The sequence below is a fragment of the Notamacropus eugenii genome, chromosome 6 (genome assembly GCF_028372415.1).
Source record: "Notamacropus eugenii isolate mMacEug1 chromosome 6, mMacEug1.pri_v2, whole genome shotgun sequence".
Lineage (NCBI taxonomy): Eukaryota > Metazoa > Chordata > Mammalia > Diprotodontia > Macropodidae > Notamacropus > Notamacropus eugenii.
In genome coordinates, this window is record NC_092877.1 from 240,876,114 (window position 1) to 240,894,588 (window position 18,475).

The 18,475-nt window shown below is 37.8% G+C and overlaps 1 protein-coding gene across 1 annotated transcript; it reads left to right on the plus strand.

Annotated features, from left to right (window-relative positions):
• The first annotated feature begins 964 nt into the window (after window positions 1-964).
• LOC140512780 (N-acetyltransferase 8-like) lies at window positions 965-4,445 on the plus strand. Its single transcript, XM_072622128.1, has one exon. It carries the CDS (start codon window positions 1,017-1,019, stop codon window positions 1,707-1,709), a length of 693 nt encoding a protein of 230 aa, XP_072478229.1. The 5' UTR covers window positions 965-1,016; the 3' UTR covers window positions 1,710-4,445.
• The last annotated feature ends 14,030 nt before the right edge of the window (window positions 4,446-18,475 follow it).

Here is an 18,475-nt window from a genome sequence, read left to right on the forward strand (position 1 = left end):
AATCAGAAATGTCCACAAAGTGGAAGATTCTGTCTTAGTTGGAAGTGGGTTCCCTGTCACAGAAATTGTTCTGACAGAGACTAGGTGAGCAACTGTTTTGATTGCTTTATAAAGATCTTAGGCACTAAGTGAATGATTGGATTAGGTGGCATTTAAATTCTCTTTCAATTAGTGGTTTTTGCTTGTTTGTCTCAAATTTGCTGCTATCAAGATGGTCAGAGGAAAGAATGGGTTTAAGATGAAGGAAGGACAGAGATAATAGAAACAATATCTAAAACCTGAGTGAAAAGTAAAAATGAGGGGACCTAGAGGGTTGTGAGTGAGAAAGGATAAAGGGAGGTAGGAAACAGAAAGGTGTGTTTTGTTTTTACATATTACAAATATTTTAGTTTGAACCTTAGACTTGGAGTTAGGAAAACGAATGTTCAAAATTCCTGCTTCAGAGGTATTTACTGATTCTCTGACTCTGGGTAAATCACTTAAACTCCATGTGTCTCTCTTTCATCATCTATAAAACAATACTAGTACCATTCAGGATTGTTGCAAGGATAAAATGATATAATACCTGTTAAGTGTTCTGAAAACTTTAATGGTATTATTTTTTTAATCTTCCCTATTAAATATTAACTATACAAAGTATATTTTTAATATATAGGAAGACATACAATGTAGGGATGGAAAGGGCCCTTAGAGATTATCCAATTCAATTCTCTCATTTTACACACATTCTGTCTGTATCAGAAAACAATTCATCAGATTTTTAGAGCCTGAATTCTTCCTTCTACATTAGTCTGTTTTTTTTGTTTTGTTTTGTTTTGTTTTCCATGAGTTGACAGTAGCTGTCTGAGGATTAGGTCCTGGGAAGATAAATCTAGCAAGTATGATGCTGGCAAATAAGAGCAGCCACACTGAACAAGGACTGAGTCCTGAACCAAAGAGTAGGCGGGGCTCTAAGACTGTGGTTCAGAGATGAGGAAGGGGGCGCTCGAGAGCACTTCTGACTCAGAAAGACTGTCATGGCCTGGGAGGTTGGTGAGGCTGGGGGCTTCATGCTTCGGGAATTCCAGCCTGGGGATGCAGAAGCCGTGCGGGAGCTGTTCACGGAAGGTATGAGCGAGTACGGGACGGCCCTGTGCACACACGTGCTGCAGCAGCCTTGGGTGATGGTGACCCTGACCGGCATCTTCTTGCTGCTGGTGGCCAGCGCACACTCCCTGCTGCTACCCGCACTCGTCCTGGCACTTCTACTGGCAGCGGGCCACCTGGTGCTGGGCCAAGTCTGGGCCCTCTACATTCGGCGTTGCCTCTCCCAAGACCTGAAGGATATCGGGAACGCCTACTCTCCGCAGTGCGGTGCCGGCTTCTGGGTGGCTGAGTCCAGAGGCCAGATAGTGGGTATGGTGGGCGCGCAGCCAGAGGAGGACCACGGTTCTTCCAGAGTCCTGGTGCTGAAACGCATGGTGGTGCGCCGAGACCACCGAGGCCGTGGCGTGGGCAAAGCCCTGGGACGAGCTGTGCTGGCCTTCGCCTGCGAGCAGGGTTGTAGCGCAGTGGTGCTCCTCACGCACAGGTTGCAGCATGAAGCCCGGAACCTCTACTTCGGTCTGGGCTTTCGGCCAGAGGCGCCCCAGCTGCTTCCCACATTCTATGGAAGCTTGATGGACTTTAAGCTCATTCGCTACCGCTATGACCTTGCCCCTGGGGACTAAGGAGCTGCAACCTGGGGACAACCTTGAACAGGACTGAGTCTCCAGAAAAGGAGAGAGAACAGAGCAGGAATTCCTCCCTCTTTTTCTCAGGGAGGGACCCAGATAAAAACATTAATGAAGTTAGGATTAACTGGCCTTGGGATTTCAGGGGGGAGTGTATGTGTGTGAATATGTGTGCGTGTTTGCATCCTAAACAAATCATTTCAACTCCTGGGAGCACAATATCCTGCTACTGGATAGTACTTTTCTGATTTCTAAGGCTAGTGAAAGACTTTAAATAAGGAATCTACACTATGGGGAGAAGAGATATAGCCTGGGACATTTGGTGTCTTTTTTTTTCTTGTTGCTTTAATGTTTAAATAATTGCTCTGTATTTGGGGCTAGAGGGAACAAATACACTTGGAAAGAGGAAGGACGACCAGAAGATTAAAACAAAAAACTGCATAATGTTTTCTTCCTTGAATTTTCTGAACCACGGAGAACGCATTTGCAGTACTGCCCTTTCCCTTCTCCTTCCCCTCGTCCCCCCAGGCTAGTGCTTACTGTTAATAAGCTTAACATTCCTGTTACCATTCTTAAACTTTGATTGGGAAAAAAAGAAGTTCTCTGAAATTGTACCAGCACTTTTCATGAGTGCAGTGTCTCTAATTCATCCTCATCTTTCCATCTCACAGGACTTTGAGATTAGATGGCAACACAGAGCATGATTTGAGGGTCGAAAATTAAGTTCCCAAATGAGACCTCAGGATGTATAAAATTCTTTCATTGTGTTTATGAACACTATTTGGAAGTTCTCCTTATTACCAATTTATTCAGAGTTAATAAGGGCCTTCTTAATATTAAGTTCATTTAGGGATGGTTAGTTTTATTGGTTATTCATACCTTATTAGAAATTAGTTATGAAATCAAAGTCATCTTTAAAAATATGTCTTCTAATAATTGCAGGGCACTATTCTATACCCAAGAGCAATAAAGATATATATAATTCATGGTGCCTGTCTTCACACAAACAACATTTTAGTGCATAATTCGAGGGTGGAAGAGAAGACTTAAACAAAATGTTGTTTTTGGTTGTTCAGTCATTTTCCAGTCCTGTTGGACTCTTCCTGAACCCATTTGTTATTTTCTTGACAAAGATACTGGAGTAATTTGTCAATTCCTTCTCCAAGTCATTTTACAGATGAGGAACTGAGGCAAACAGGGTTAAGTGACTTGCTCAGGTCATACAGCTAATATGTGTCTGATGCTGAATTTAAACTTAAGGTTCATTAATATCCACCTTGCCACCCAGCTGTTCTTTACACAAAATAGAATAAAATTAATTAGAAAATAAGTTCAAGGAGAGATAGTGTTCTAAGAGTTGAGAGAAAGTTGGAGGGGTACAAGGGAATATATATTTCATGGAGAATAGGAGACTGACTTGTTTCTTGAAGAGAAAAGTACTTCTGAGCAAATGAGAGTATGGAATGAAGTTTCATTGATGAGAAGATAGAGGTCATTTTGAAATGTTAGACAGCTTTAGTAGGGCTCAAATTATGGAATTTAAAATGATTGGGAAGGGATATCAGAAATAGAACACAGAAAAGTAAATGGAAAAGGCCAAAACACAAAATTCTTTACTTAGAAAATCCTCCAAAATTTATGATATTTTAACAAAGATTTTAAACATGAATTTGTAACACATAGACAAAAGGATTGAGGGTTCTGTGGATCTTATATGAGGGCTATTTCAAATTCTTCTTTGATTGGTCTAATTGTTTTGTTTATAGTTGCAGCAAAACCACATAAAATAATATATGGAGCTGCTGATGTGAGATCTGCTTTGACTTTGTAAATCTTTCAATTTATAGTAGTACTATACATTGTACTAGAGTGACAGAATGCCAGGTTTCCTAGATGTTTATGTTCAGTGTCTTAAGAAATTTATTCTGTTCTGGAGATCAAAGAACCTAGATGTGTTTCTAATTGTTTCTCTCCCTACTTGCTTTGGTATTGTAATAACAGTGGGTGTACTCTCTTAGATTTAGGACACTTTGGTGAGATTCTGAAGATTCTCCTTTTAAGATGATTCATGCTCAGTTTTGACAAATGAACAATAAGAACAACCAGGAACAGAAGTAAATTCATTTTTCTTATAGAGAGATTCTATATCGACATGTATTCTGTTATCAAGTGAAGAGAAACATTAAAATATTTGCTACTCAGAAAATATTTCTATGGAATAGGTGAGGAAGCCAAAGTAGCGAAGATTATGAATTTTGTAGAAAAATCTCCATACTCCAAAAGATAATGCAGCTATATAAAACTGGTATTTAAAACTATAATTGTTCTGGCACTGGAATATGTTTATTAACATTATTTTCTTGTAGTTGCACAAGAAAATATGGCTGAAAGGAGCACTTAGAGACAAAATGGATTTGAAAGCCTACATCCAAATGACTGGAACTTTATATTCACATCAAACTAAAAATATTTGTACACAGGTTTTTAAATTGTAAAAGAAATGAATGTAAAAGAAAATGAACGTAAATGGGAGCTTTACTGAACACAGAATTTCCTTTTCCACAGAACAACAAACAAAGTGGATCTATGTTCACAAATACAGATGAAGATAAAGGACTTTTGTATAAATAGAATAAGTTTGGGGATGAGTCTGTGGCTATGTCATTGCCACAAGTAGCCATTGTGGGTCATCATGACTAATGACTAGTAATAAATTTGAGTTTTTATTCCTGACCAGTTGACTGTTTTTTGCAATAATATGTGTATAAGTGGTTTCATGTTTATTTATGTACCTGTTTATGGTTTTTACTTTTTGCCAGGAAATAAGTCAATGGACAGTTTTCTTTTCTTTTGATAGCAATGTTTAAAAGTGGCAACCCAATTTACTTTGCTATCATTTTACTCTTATTTCAAAGGAAGATTAACTTATTTTTGAAAAGCTGCTGACGTGGAGTTGCAGTCCCTAGTGCTCAGTAGTGTCACCAGAATGTGATTACAACGTAATTGGAAAATATTTAACAAAATAAAGAAAAATACAATAATAGATAAATAATGTTAATATGTATATTTCTAAGTCTATATGTGAACAGCAGACATGTACCTTTTCTATTTCAGTTTGACACTACTGAAGAAGATTTGAGTTTGAGTCACAGGCTCAACACCTACTTCTGGTAAGAGTAGGAACAAACTATTGAAATCTACTAGTGAGGTTCATTTTCTTCCTCTGTAATTGAGGATGACAGTACTTAAGTTACCAGTCTCACAGTTTTGTTATGAGGATGCTATTTTGTTAAATTTATATCCCTATGTATATGTGGCCTAATATTAACACTTTAAAAACCTGTAGGGCAATCTAGGGAAAAAGTCATTCTCTTATTGATAATAACAAATCATTGAAATTATGATACAACAACACATTATTGGTAATAGAAAAAATAAGTTTCATATTGCAATGTACCAAAAATCTCTTGGACACTTCTTGAAGGGAATCATGTCACTGCCTATGATTGTGTAGGTATAATATTCCAACCTTTGCTTTCATTAACAGGAAAAGTTCTTCTGTACTCTTCTCTGGGTAGCCCACATTCAGACTACTGTGTTCAGGTCTGGGCATGACACATTAGGAAAGATATTGAAAATGGAAAGTATTTCAGAAAAGAGTGAGTATGGTGGTGAAGAGTCTTGAGATTACACCATTTGGAGATCAGTTGAAGGAAATAAAGGTTTTATTCTTGGGGCAGAAAAGATTAGAAGGGATGTAGTTACTGTCTTCAAATACCTGAGACACAGTCAAATGAAAGAGGGAGTAGATTGTGAGTCTGTGATTTGTTCTGCTTTGTCATAGAGAGAAAAACTAGGAAAATCAGTAGCAATTGCAAAAGAGCATATTTAGACTTAATGTTAGGAAAAGCTTCTCAATAAATATTTATCAAAATGTGATCTGAGATGATAGTGTGCTCTCTCTGACTGCAGTTCTTTTAGAAACTTTTAAATTTTCACTAGTCATATAATTTTAGAGGGGCTTTTTATTCAGGTATAGTTTGGAATGAATAGCTTTTTGAAATTCATTCCAAATTCCTGATTTTGTGATGTTGAGAGGGTTTTGTTTCCTTTTCTTAAATTGTAGTAAAAATAAAGTAGTACTTAAACAAGCCAGACAATTATCTAAATAAATGAACAATAGACTAAAATGTATTTTAAAAGTAAGGTTAATCTTAAACCTTGTACCTATTAAGCTTATGTCACTAGGGTTAATATAAATGGTCTTTGTTAAGAAGAAAGGTAATAACGGAAAAGACATTTACAAATTATAGCTAATGATTGACTCCACAGTCCTAATTAGCTATAACTTCAGTAGCTGACTTTGGAATCAATTCCTTTAAGAGTCTTTAAACTTCTGAAGTATTTTAAGACGATGTTCCAAGAAGAACCTAGCCATACTCAATGAAGACTGTTTACATTAGCTGTGTTTTACTATCAGTTCTCCTAGCAGTGGAAGGGCTATGAAACTGTATTGGGAAATGGACACCAAAATCTCCTGTCTTATGCTATAGTTTCTTTCGGATGATGGTGATTTTTTAATCTGGAAATCACATTTCTCGACCTCTAGATAGCATTCTCCCTGAATTTGCATTGATAGGTAGATTCTCAAAAAAGCAGTTCTGGAATTTTCTTGAGTACTTAATGATTAACTTCTCATATCTTTGATAACTAAAAATATGAAGAGGAAAAATAACTTTGATGGTATATAGGTGGCTTAAGAGGGATCGTAGTAGTTGAAAGAGAGCCAGTCTTAACTCTGACAAGTTCTGCCTTTGATGCATACTGACTTTGTGACTCGTGGAAGTCTCTTGATGCCCACAGGTCACTCTCTAAGATCTTGAATAGCAGAGAAGATGCATATTATCTTTTTTCCCAAAATTTATTCATTTGTTTTCAGTTACTAAAATTCAATTATGTAAGTTTTAAATTTTCTCCCCCTCACTCTTCTCACCCTTCCCAAGACAGTACAAAATTTTATATGGGCTCCACACATACATTACCATTAAACATATTTTCACATTAGTCATGTTTCATAGAAGAATTATTGAGAATGGGAGAAACCATGAGAAAAACAAAACACAATAAAATGGTCTACTTCATTCTACATTCTGACACAAAATTGCAAAACAGCATATTTAGGCTTAATGTTAGGAAAAGCTTCCCAATAAATATTTATCCAAATGTGATCTGAGATGGTAGTGTGCTCTCTCTGACTACAGTTCTTTTAGGGAAGGTTAAATTTCCACTAGTCATATAATTTTAAAGGGGCTTCTTATTTGACGTATAGTTTGGAATGAATAGATTTTTGAAATTCATTCCAAATTTCTGATTTTGTGATGTTGAGAGGGTTTTGTTTTCTTTACTTAATTACAGTAAAAAATACAGTAGTACTTAAGCACCATCTTTCTCTGGATGTGGTTGACATTTTTCATCATGAATCCTTTGGAAATATTTTAGGTACTTGCATTGCTGAGAATGGCTAAGTCTATTAAAATCAGTCTTCACACACTGTGGTTGTTACTGTGTATACTGTTCTCTTGGTTCTGCTCATTTCACTCAGCAGAAGATGCATATTTTTATTTTAAAAAGTCACCTCATTGGAAATTCTCAATGCCAGTGAAATCAAAGGTACAACACTAGCAAACATGTGGCCTACTATATATAAAATAACTAAATAATATGGATAGAATCAAAAAATAATAATTCCCTCTTCTTTATTAGTTTAAAAAAAAAAACAATTTCTAAAGGACATTGTGGCCTAGGAACTGGAAGAAAGGGCCTGAGAATAAACTACATCCTTTCATGAGTTCATGAGAACAACCTGAGGCAGTAAGATTAGTAAACTACCAACTGGTGAAAAAAAGAGAATGTTGTCAGAATTGTATAAGGTATTGGGAAGAAAAGAATGGCAGTAGAAAAGAGATGAAAAATGGCAGCAACAAAAATGGGGAGAAGGGATTTTTCCCAATTAAGATAATGGCTAAGCAAGGGAAAACTTACTTGTGTGACTTGATGGCAATTATGTACTTTGAGCAGTTAGAAACATGAAAGTGAGGGGGAATGAGAAAAGAGGAGCATGAGAGAATGGTAACTAATTGTCTGTGGTATGTATTAGTTGCTCAGTAAGAATTTATTAAGCACTTGCTATATGCCAAATATTTTGCTGAGTACTAAGGATGCAAAGAAAGGGAAAAGACAATCCCTGCTATTGAGGAGCTCAGAGTCTAATGGAGGTTCTTCATCGACATGAGTCAATAGAAGTAAAGGAAGGTGTGAATTAAAAGAGCATCACGTTTGGTCTCTAGCTGTCAAGTCTTATCCTAGGTCTTCCATTATCATAAGGAGCATGGTGCTGTGGAAAGAGTTCTGAACTCGGTATCAGAAAACCTGTATTCAGATCTTGAATACTATTTACTAGATGAATGACCAAGAAACAAATGCTTTGAATATCAGTTTTTTATGTGTAAAATAAGGATAATAATACTTATTGTACCTATCTCAGAAGGTCAATAGGAGGAACATTTGAGATAATCATTAAAAAAATCTTGCTACTATAGACTACTACATTAATACTGTTATGAGAATATATGAGGAGTATAATTAACAAAGATAAGAAAGAATCAACCTCTTTAGTTTTTCATTCTAGTTTTCTTGGTCTCCCAATATATTACAGAGTATCATTTTATTTATTATGGAAATATTACAATGTATTCTTCCTTACTGGATTCAGAAACACTTGCAAATAATGTATCATTTCATAATATTTAGTTGGTTACACTATCCTACAGTAGATATATTTCAGAAAGTTGACTACAAAAGCAAGCTTATTGAAATATCATATAAAAATAGGCCATTTTTCCAGCATATATTTCCCACACCTTTTCAACCTTAGGGTATAGTACCTAGATATTCTTCCTTCCTTCCTTCCTTGGCCATTCCCTGACTATTTCTTAAAGAGGCCTATCCACTCAATGGATGTTACAGGCCCCTAAGTGAGTAGGAGAAAGGGCCTAGCCTAAAGAGGCCGAAGTCTCCCACTGCATATAGGACTATCTCCAGTAACCTTGATGAATATCTGGTTACTGGATTCAGATGGCTCAGGAGTTGAAAATGAGGCTGGTGACTTTGTGCAGCCCTCATTCAAAACAAAGTCAAGTGCAAGTCATGTCATCATTTCTCTGATGTCACAGTCTTCTTCAAAATCAAAGGATGAACACAACAACAACAGCTTTGCAAGCACAACAGTTTTCCACACAGGGTTCAGTTGTGTTACATTACCAATTGATGTATCTAGTTTGTTCCATACTTAAAAAAATAATAGTGAGAGGGAGCCACATAATGTATTTTTTATAATGTTTGTGACTTTCAGAGAGGGTTAAGGATTGGGTTATTTAGCCCCCTATGTCTTTTTCCTTGTTTAGACAGTTGCAGTAATCCGAGGCAAAACTTCTTGAATCAAATGAGCTCATCTTATTTGATAAAATACATGTTCTTCTGTGAGTTGCTATTAGTGAAAAAAATGATTGCCTGCTGGCCAAATTGCTCTCTAAATTTCTCACTCTTGCACCGCTATATTCTCTCATTAAATTAAGGCATTTAGAAGTCTGCCATCCATCTGAAGCAGTTCTTTCGTTGGTCCTTTGCACATTATGGAGGTCCTAAATGTTTGTTGAATTTCTCAGGGATGCACACTATATAAATAGAGAGAAAAAATTTCTAGTTCACTTTTATTTACTTTATATTTAGAAATAATTGTACTGCATTCTCAGTCTTTTATACTACTCTACTCTAAGTGTAGAAAGACACTATTTCTTATTCTAAAGAGAAAGTAGAATAAAGGTCACAACCCTTTCTAAGTTTTCTTAGCCAAGCATTGTTCCTGCAATTTTTAAAAATTTTTATTAATTGTTTAATTTTTTATTTCCAACATTCGTTCACACAATTTGGAGCTCCAACTTTTCTCCTCATCTCTCCCTTACCCCTTATCCAATGACGAAATGCATTCTGATTACCCTGTTCCCTAGTCTGCCAACCCTTCTGTCTTAACTCCTCTTCTGTTATCCCCTTCGCTCTTATTTCTTGTAGACCAAGATAGATTTCTACACCCCACTGTCTGTATATCTTCTTTCCCAAGTACATGTAAAAACATTTTTAACATTTATTTTTACAACTTTGATTTCCAAATTCTCTTTCATCTTCACTCCCTGCCCACTCTCGTTGAGAAGGAAAGCAATTCAATGTAGGTTATACATGTGCAGGTATGCAAAACACTTCCATAATAGTCATGTTGTGAAAGACTAACCCTATTTTCCTCTATCCTATCCCCTCCCCCATTTATTCTATCCTTTCCTTTGACCCTGTCCTCTTCAAAAATATTTGCTTCTGACAACCCTTACCCCAATCTTCCCTCCCTTTTATCACTCCTCGCCCCCACACTTATCTCCTTCTCCCTTGATTTTCTATAGGGCAACATACCCAATTGAGTTTGATTGTAATTTCCTTCTTAAGTCAAATCCAGTGAGAGGAAGTTCACTCATTCCCTCTCATCTGCCCCCTCTTCCACGCTATTTTACAAGCTTTTTCTTGTCTCTTTTATGTGAGATAATTTATCCTATGCTATTTAACCCTTTCTAATTCTCTTAATATATTTCTCACCTATAAATTTTATTTTTAAGATATCCCTTCATATTCAACTCACCCTGTGACCTCTGTCTGGACACACACACAGGCAAACACACACATACACATATACACAAAGATATATGTGTATATACAGGAATACATATGCATATATTCACACGTGTACACATATATATACACACATGTGTGCATAGGTTTATATATGCATATATACACACATATACATATACACATCTTCCATTCCCTTCCCTTCTTTTTACCTTCCCTGAACCTTGAGCCTACTGCACTCTGAAGCTCAGACATCATGCGGTACCAGCCCCCTGCCCCCTGCCCCCTGCCCCTTGCCTAAAGGCTCTCTTCTGGACCCTCAGGGATAAAGAATTATTATTGATAGTAACTGTTGCTATTTTCCTCCCAGACTGATGTCTTTCTTTTCTTTGCCTCATAAAAGGGGCCTTGTTCTGGCTACTTCTTACACAGGCCTATTCAACACCCCAAGTGAGTCCCTGCATAGAACTTGGCCTAAATGGGCCAAGGTCTCCCAGTGTGTCCTGGGTCATTTCAGTCATCCTAATGAATATCAGGTCACAGGATTCAGATGACTCTGGAGGAGAAGTGAAGCTGGTGACTTGCACAGCCCTTCCTCCCTCAAAACAAAGTCAAGTGCAAGTCATGTCTTCATTTCTCTGATGGCCTGCTCTTCCTTGGCAATGAAGGACGAACACAAGAATAACATGCACACATACATATACAAACATACATACATATATGTGCACACATGTGTGTATGCGTGTGTATATTTATGTGTATATGTACATATATGTATATTCATGTACATATACATATACACACATCCCTCCCACCAACTGCTCTAATACTGAGAAAGGTCTCATGAGTTACGTTATCATCTTTACATGTAGTAATATCAACAGTTCAACTTTAGTAAGACACTTATGATTTCTCTTTCCTGTTGAACTTTTCATGATTCTCTTGATTCTTGTATTTGAAGGCCAATTTTTCTATACAGCTGTGGTCTTTTCATCAAGAATGTTTGAAAGTACTCTCTTTCATAGAATATCTATATTAACCCCTGAAGTATTATATTCAGTTTTTCTGGGCAGGTGATTCTGGCTTTTAATTCTAGCAAGTTTGACCACTGGAATGTCATATTCCAAGCCCTGTGATCCTTTAATGTAGATGTTACTAGATCTTATGCGATGCTGATTGTGTCTCCACAATACTCGAATTGCATCTTTCTGGCTGCTTGCAATATTTTCTCCTTGATCTGAGAATTCTGAAATTTGTATATATTCCCAGGAATTTTCCTTTGGGGATCTCTTTCAAGAAGCAGTTGGTGGATTCTTTGAATTTGTATTATACCCTGTGGTTCTAGAAAAATGGTGCAGTTTTCCTTGATAATTTCTTGATTGATGATGTCTACTTTCATTTTTTTTTGACCATGTCTTTCAGGAAGTCTAATAATTTAAAAATCATCTCTCCTGGATCTATTTTCCAGGTCAGTGGTTTATCCAATGAGACATTTCACATTATCTTCTTTTTTTCTTTTGATTCTGTTTGATAATTTCTTGATTTCTCATAAAATCATTGGGTCCATTTACTCCATTCTAATTTTTAAGGAACTATTCTCTTCAGTGAGCTTTTGCACCTCCTTTTCCATTTGTTAAGTTCTACTTTTTAAGACATTTTTATACACATTGAATTTTTGGAACTCCTTTGCCATTTGTGCTAGTCTATTGTAAAGTGTTATTTTCTTCAGTATTTTGGGGGTCTATTTAACAAGCTTTTTATGCATTTTTCATGAATTTCTTTGATTGCTCCCATTTCTTTTCCCAATTTTTCCTCTACTTCTCTTACTTCATTTTCACAATCCTTTTCCAGCTCTTTCATGTCCTGTGAACAACTCACATTTTTTCTTGAAAGTTTTACACCTAGAAGTTTTGACTTTGTTGTCTTCTTCTGTTTGTATGTTTTGATATTCTTTGTCACCAAAGTAAGATTCTATTATCTGAATTTTTTACACTGTTTGCTCATTTTCCTAGCCAATACTTGACTTCCTATCTCTTTGTTAAGTTAAGACTGTGCTTCCACTCTGTAGGTTGTCCTGCCCCAAACTTCAGTAGGTTTGAGCATCTGTTTTCAGAGATACTTCTAAAGTCCCATAAATTTTCAGTTTTTCCAAGCTGGTATGATCAAAGGAGAGATGTATATTCATTTCCTGGCCTATGCTCTGGTCTCTGAGTGACCAGAAGTCCTCTTTTCTGCCTTGGAACTGTGAGTAAGACTCCCTCTCCAGTGCCACCACAAGCTGCACCCCACCAATGCTTCTTCTCACCCCAGAACTTCTGAGATCTCAGTCCAAGGAGGACAAAGCAAGAGAATATCACCACAGCAGCAGCAAAGGGATCCCTGCAATCTCCCTTTGAACAGCTACTCCATTTTCACACCATGTGTGGGCAGGTAGCTTCGGAAGCAGCCACTGCTGCTGCTGTGCCTTCTGCCCCTACCTCTTCTGCCTGAGGCTGGGGCTAGACCATGCTCTTTTCTCACCCAAGTCTGACAGAGTTTTCAGACAGACCTTCTGCCTTTTCTTTGGTATTTTTGTGTTGAGAAGTCAGGAAACTGCCACAACTGTCAGTGATTCATTCTACTGAGACCTGCTCTGGTATTTCTGTGCTGCCATGGCTCATGCTTTGTTGTGCCATGTTGCCAACCCTGTGTGATAGACATTTTCTGTCAATCTTCCGGGATTTCCTGATCTGGAAATCTGTTTTCCTTTTTCATTTTGTGGGTTCTGCGGCTCTAGAATTTGTTTAGAGTCATTGTACAGGTATTGGGAGGTGTTTGGGGGAGAGTTCAAGCAAGCCCTTACTTTTGCTCCACCATCTTGGTCCTGCCCCCCTATAATTTATAGAAACAGCAGGGGCATTAGTCTGGCCTAGCCTAGAATTGTGCTAAGTAGAGCCCTGGGTTTATTTTCCCAGAGCCTGTAGTATGATAAGAATTTAAAATATATATATATTTTATTATGAGAGGCAGCATGATATGGTTAATAGAAAGTCATAGAAACCCTAGCAGTTGGCATATGCCAAATTTTGCAGTCACAATAAATCACATTTAAATATACTTATAAAGATAAATATGTTTAAGTCTTACCTTTGACACTCCAGATCAACAAACATCTATTTAGAAACCAGGAAGACATTGGTTCAAGTGTTGTTTTTGAAATATACTGGCTTTATGATTTGGGGAAAGACATTTAAATTCTCAGTTCTTTAGGCACCTTTCTAAGACATTTAATTTCTCAGATCTTTAGGTACCTTTCTGAGACTATAAACTGCAGCAAATTACATAGCATAGAGCTATGAGTTTCTTTTGCACCAATGAAATCACAGATTTTAACTTCTGTCCTTTCTAACAGTTACTTAACTAAGACTTTGACTGAGAGGATCCTAAAAGAAATATATAACCAGCTCATAGGACAGACTTTAATGCCTAGGGGGGTTTCTCTGTAGTTGGTTAGAGTTTGCATTTTAAAAGGAAGTAAGATAGGCTGAAGTGATGGGTTTTTAAAACTGTGATTCTTTCAGTTGCTATAGCAGTTCAGCAAAAATCTGCAGATGAATAGATGATAGAAGTGAATAGTTTGATGAAGATGGCCAGCAGGGAGCACCTCAGTGGAGATTTTCAGCAGGAACGAAAATGCCTAAGAGCAGAGACACTCATAGATAACAGAACAATAGCATTAGTGAAAGACATATGTGACTGAATCCACATCTTGGGAGTTGTGATTTTTTACACATTCCCTAGATACATCTGTTTTGTTTTGCTTACCATTTCCTGTGTTCTATGATCATCAGATTCCCTGTGTGTCCCTTTCTGATAATTGAGTTGTAAAATGTGAAAATTTATATATTTTCTTTTTACACATTTTGCTTTCAAAAAATGTTCTCTGGTTGGCTGTGCAAAATAAACTCATTGGTGATACCTAACGAGCTCTGATTGAGTAAGTCCTTACCCACAAATTGCCTTTTGCACATATAACTGCTCTTTTGTAGTCTCCTTTGCTGGTTCTTCATCTGTGTTGTAGCCACTGACCATGAATCTCTCTTGAGTCTTCTCATTTCCCTTTACACTTTTCACTTGATGATCTTAGCTCACTACCCTTTCTTCCCTGTTTCTATCTTTCCCTCTTAGAATGCCCTCCTTCTACTCTGTGTAGAGTATGCTGTTATCTACATGCTGTCTCCTCCATTAAAATATGTATTGCTTGAAGAAAGGATGATTTTGTCATTCTGTGTATTTGAGTTACTTAGTACAGTAGGCAGCACACAATACGCACTTCTTGTCTGTGATTCTGAGAATATAATTGACTCATGATAGTTAATAAGTATCAAAAGGAGGATTTGATCCCAAGTTTCAAAGTTCAAAATGCATTCCACTGCCCTGTCATTCAAACCTTGCAGTGGTAAAAGACAATCACCTTCTTTCTGTCATCTTAACAAACACTAAATCTTGGCTTCTCAGAGACTTTCCTTAAGACTGAAAAAGTGAGATTATCAAGAACAAGTGGAAGGAAATATGATAATGACAACTGAGGGCAGAAGAACTACAACATTAGCAGTAGGGTAGGATAATTTTGTAATGGTAATTTAAATGAGGAGATTTTTCATATTCATTAACAGTCCCATGTGACCTACCTAGGTCACATGGAAACCTGAGTTACAATGAATATGAATCATATGAAGCCTGTGGTGGGATGAGTCTCTTGAATGGGTGGGACAGAAAGAGGTAGAATTGAGAGGAATTTACTGATAGAGCAGTCAGAACTGAAGAATACAGGAAAGCCTTCAACGAGCTGTGAGTGTGAGAAGGGTATTTTAAAGAAAACTTGCTTGTCATTTGTCTAATAGAGCTGGTTTGTGGGAACCCTAACAGGGGAAAGGCTTGGGAATGGTGTTGTCCTCTGCATTGTTATTGTGCATAGATTTTTCTTACTGTAATGAATTTGGCTTTCTGGTGTCTGAATAAATGTTTTGGTTCTACTTTCCATGTGGAACGTCTGTGGTATTTCTCAATTCAGATTTGTGCCCGGGATATTCACACCCATAGTAGGCAATATGAATATTGTATTGACCGTACAAATAGTACAACAAGGGACACATAGCATAGCTGTAACCATGTTGTGGCATTAGAAACTTTGGTGCCCTGGGGCACCAAAATTTAGAGCCCACTAACAGCACTTACACTCATCAGGAGAAAAACTGAGCATCACATTCAGCAAGCAAGAATATCAAACACATGGAAATTACCAGATGATGTACTTTCTTCCCTCCTTGCTTCACTCCTTCATCCCAATGAAGGTCACTCCTAGCTGTATTCCACTAGCCTTGCAAACACTCAAACCCCTCTTTCCAGGAACAGTACTGTTTTTTTCACAACACTGATCAGTGTTCTATTATTTATCCCACAGTGTGTCTTATTTTTCAACTCTCCTTCAAATGTAATTAGCAGGAAACTATGTTCCTACCAAACATGTTAGCTCTTTTTTATAAATTGATTTAACTTTTAACATTCATTTTCACAAAACTTTGGGTTCCAAATTTTCTCTCCATTTGTCCCCTCCCCCCGCCCCAAAACACTGAGCATTCTAGTTGCTCATATCAACAATCTGCCCTCTCTTTTGTCATCCCTCCCTTCCCTTGTCCCCAACTTCGCTTTTGTCCTGTCAGGCCAGGTAACTTTCTATACCCCTTTACCTGTATTTCTTATTTCCTAGTAGCAAGAACAGTACTCAGCAGTTGTTCCTAATACGTTGACTTCCAGCTTCTCTTCATCCCTCCCTCCCTCCCCACCCATTCTCTTTGGAAGGCAAGCAATTTAATATAGGCCATATCTGTGTAGTTTTGCAAATGACTTCCATAATAGTTGTGTTGTGTAAGACTAACTATATTTCCCTCCATCCTATCCTGCCCATCATTGCTTCTATTCTCTCTTTTGATCCTGTCCCTCCCTAAGAGTGTTGACTTCAAATTGCTCCCTCCTCCCATTGCCCTCTCTTCCATCACCCCCCCCCACCCTGCTTATCCCCTTATGCCCCACTTTCCTGTATTGTAAGACAGGTTTTCATACCAAAATGAGTGTGCATTTTATTCTTTCCTTTAGTGGAATGTGATGAAAGTAAACTTCATGTTTGTCTCTTACCTCCCTTCTTTTTCCCTCCACTAAAAAGTCTTTTGCTTGCCTCTTTTATGAGAGATAATTTGCCCCATTTCAGTTCTTCCTTTCTCCTCCCAATATATTTCTCTCTCACCACTTAATTTCATTTTTTTAAGATATGGTCCCATGCTATTCAATTCACTCTGTGCTCTGTGTGTGTGTGTGTGTGTGTGTGTGTGTGTGTGTGTGTGTGTGTGTGTGTGTGTAATCCCACCCAGTACCCAGATACTGAAAAGTTTCAAGAGTCACAAATATTTTCTTTCCAAGTAGTAATGTAAACAGTTCAACTTTAGTAAGTCCTTTATGACTTCTCTTTGCTGTTTACCTTTTCATGCTTCTCTTCATTCTTGTGTTTGAAAGTCAAATTTTCTTTTCAGCTCTGGTCTTTTCACCAAGAATGCTTGAAAGTCCCCAATTTCATTGAAAGACCATTTTTTCCCCTGAAGTGTTATTGTCAGTTTTGCTGGGTAGGTGATTCTTGGTTTTAGTCCTAGTTCCCTTGACTTCTGGAATATCCTATTCCATGCTCTTCGATCCCTTAATGTGGAAGCTGCTAGATCTTGTGTTACCCTGATTGTACTTCCACGATACTTGAATTGTTTCTTTCTAGCTGCTTGCATTATTTTCTTCTTGATCAGGGAACTCTGGAATTTGGCTACAATGTTCCTTGGAGTTTCTCTTTTTGGATCACTTTCAGATGGTGTTCTGTGGATTCCTTGAATATTTATTTTGCCCTCTGGTTCTAGAATCTCAGGGCAGTTCTCCTTGATAATTTCATGAAAAATGATGTCCAGGCTCTTTTTTGATCATGGCTTTCAGGTAGACCCATAATTTTAAAATTTTCTCCCCTGGATCTATTTTCCAGGTCAATTGTTTTTCCAATAAGATATTTCACATTATCTTCCATTTTTTCATCCTTTTGGTTTTGTTTTGTGATTTCTTGATTTCTCATAAAGGCATTAGCTTCCATCTGTTCCATTCTAACTTTGAAAGAACTATTTTCTTCAGTGAGCTTTTGAACCTCCTTTTCCATTTGGCTAATTCTGCTTTTGAAAGCATTCTTCTCCTCTGACTTTTTGAACCTCTTTTGCCAATTGAATTAGCCTATTTTTCGAGGTGTTATTCTCTTCAGCATTTTTTTGGGTCTCCTTTAGCAAGGTGTGGACCTGCTTTTCATGCTTTTCTTCCATCTCTCTCATTTTTCTTCCCAGTTTTTCCTCCACCTCTCCAACTTGATTTTTGAAATCCTTTTTGAGCTCTTCCATGGCCTGAGCCCATGGTATATTTATTTTGGTCGTGTGAGATACAGAAGCCTTGACTCCTTAGTCTTTCCCTGATGAGAAGCATTGTTCTTCCTCATCAGAAAGGAAGGGAGGAAATATCTGTTCACCAACAAAGTAACCTTCTATAGTCTTATTTTTTTTCCCCTTTTCTGGGTATTTTTCCAGCCAGTGACTTGACTTCTGAGTTTTCTTTCCACCCTAACCTGGCCTCCAGATCCGCCCAGCCAGTGATTGGGGTCTGAGATTCAAATGCTGCTTCCCAGCCTCAGGGTTTTGGGTGGGGGCAGGTCTGCTATTCAGTGTGAGATTAAGTTTAGGTGCTCAGGTAGGGGCAGGGCTGCCACCCTCGATTCAGTTCCTTCAGGGGGTTTATGCAGAGACCTTTAACAATGGATCCAAGCTCCTGCCTGCTTGGGGAGCCCTGGTCCACTGCTGCCCCCACTGCTGCTTCCCTAGGGGGCCCGAGGCACAGGTATACCCCACTCCCCTCTCGGCCACCCAAAAAGTCTCTCTCACTGACCCCTGCCACCTGTGGTTAGAGGGACCTGCATGGCCACTGGA

Bases quoted from the DNA above. Each gene is read 5' to 3' on its own strand.
- LOC140512780 (XM_072622128.1), top strand. From the start codon at position 1,017: ATGGCCTGGGAGGTTGGTGAGGCTGGGGGCTTCATGCTTCGGGAATTC.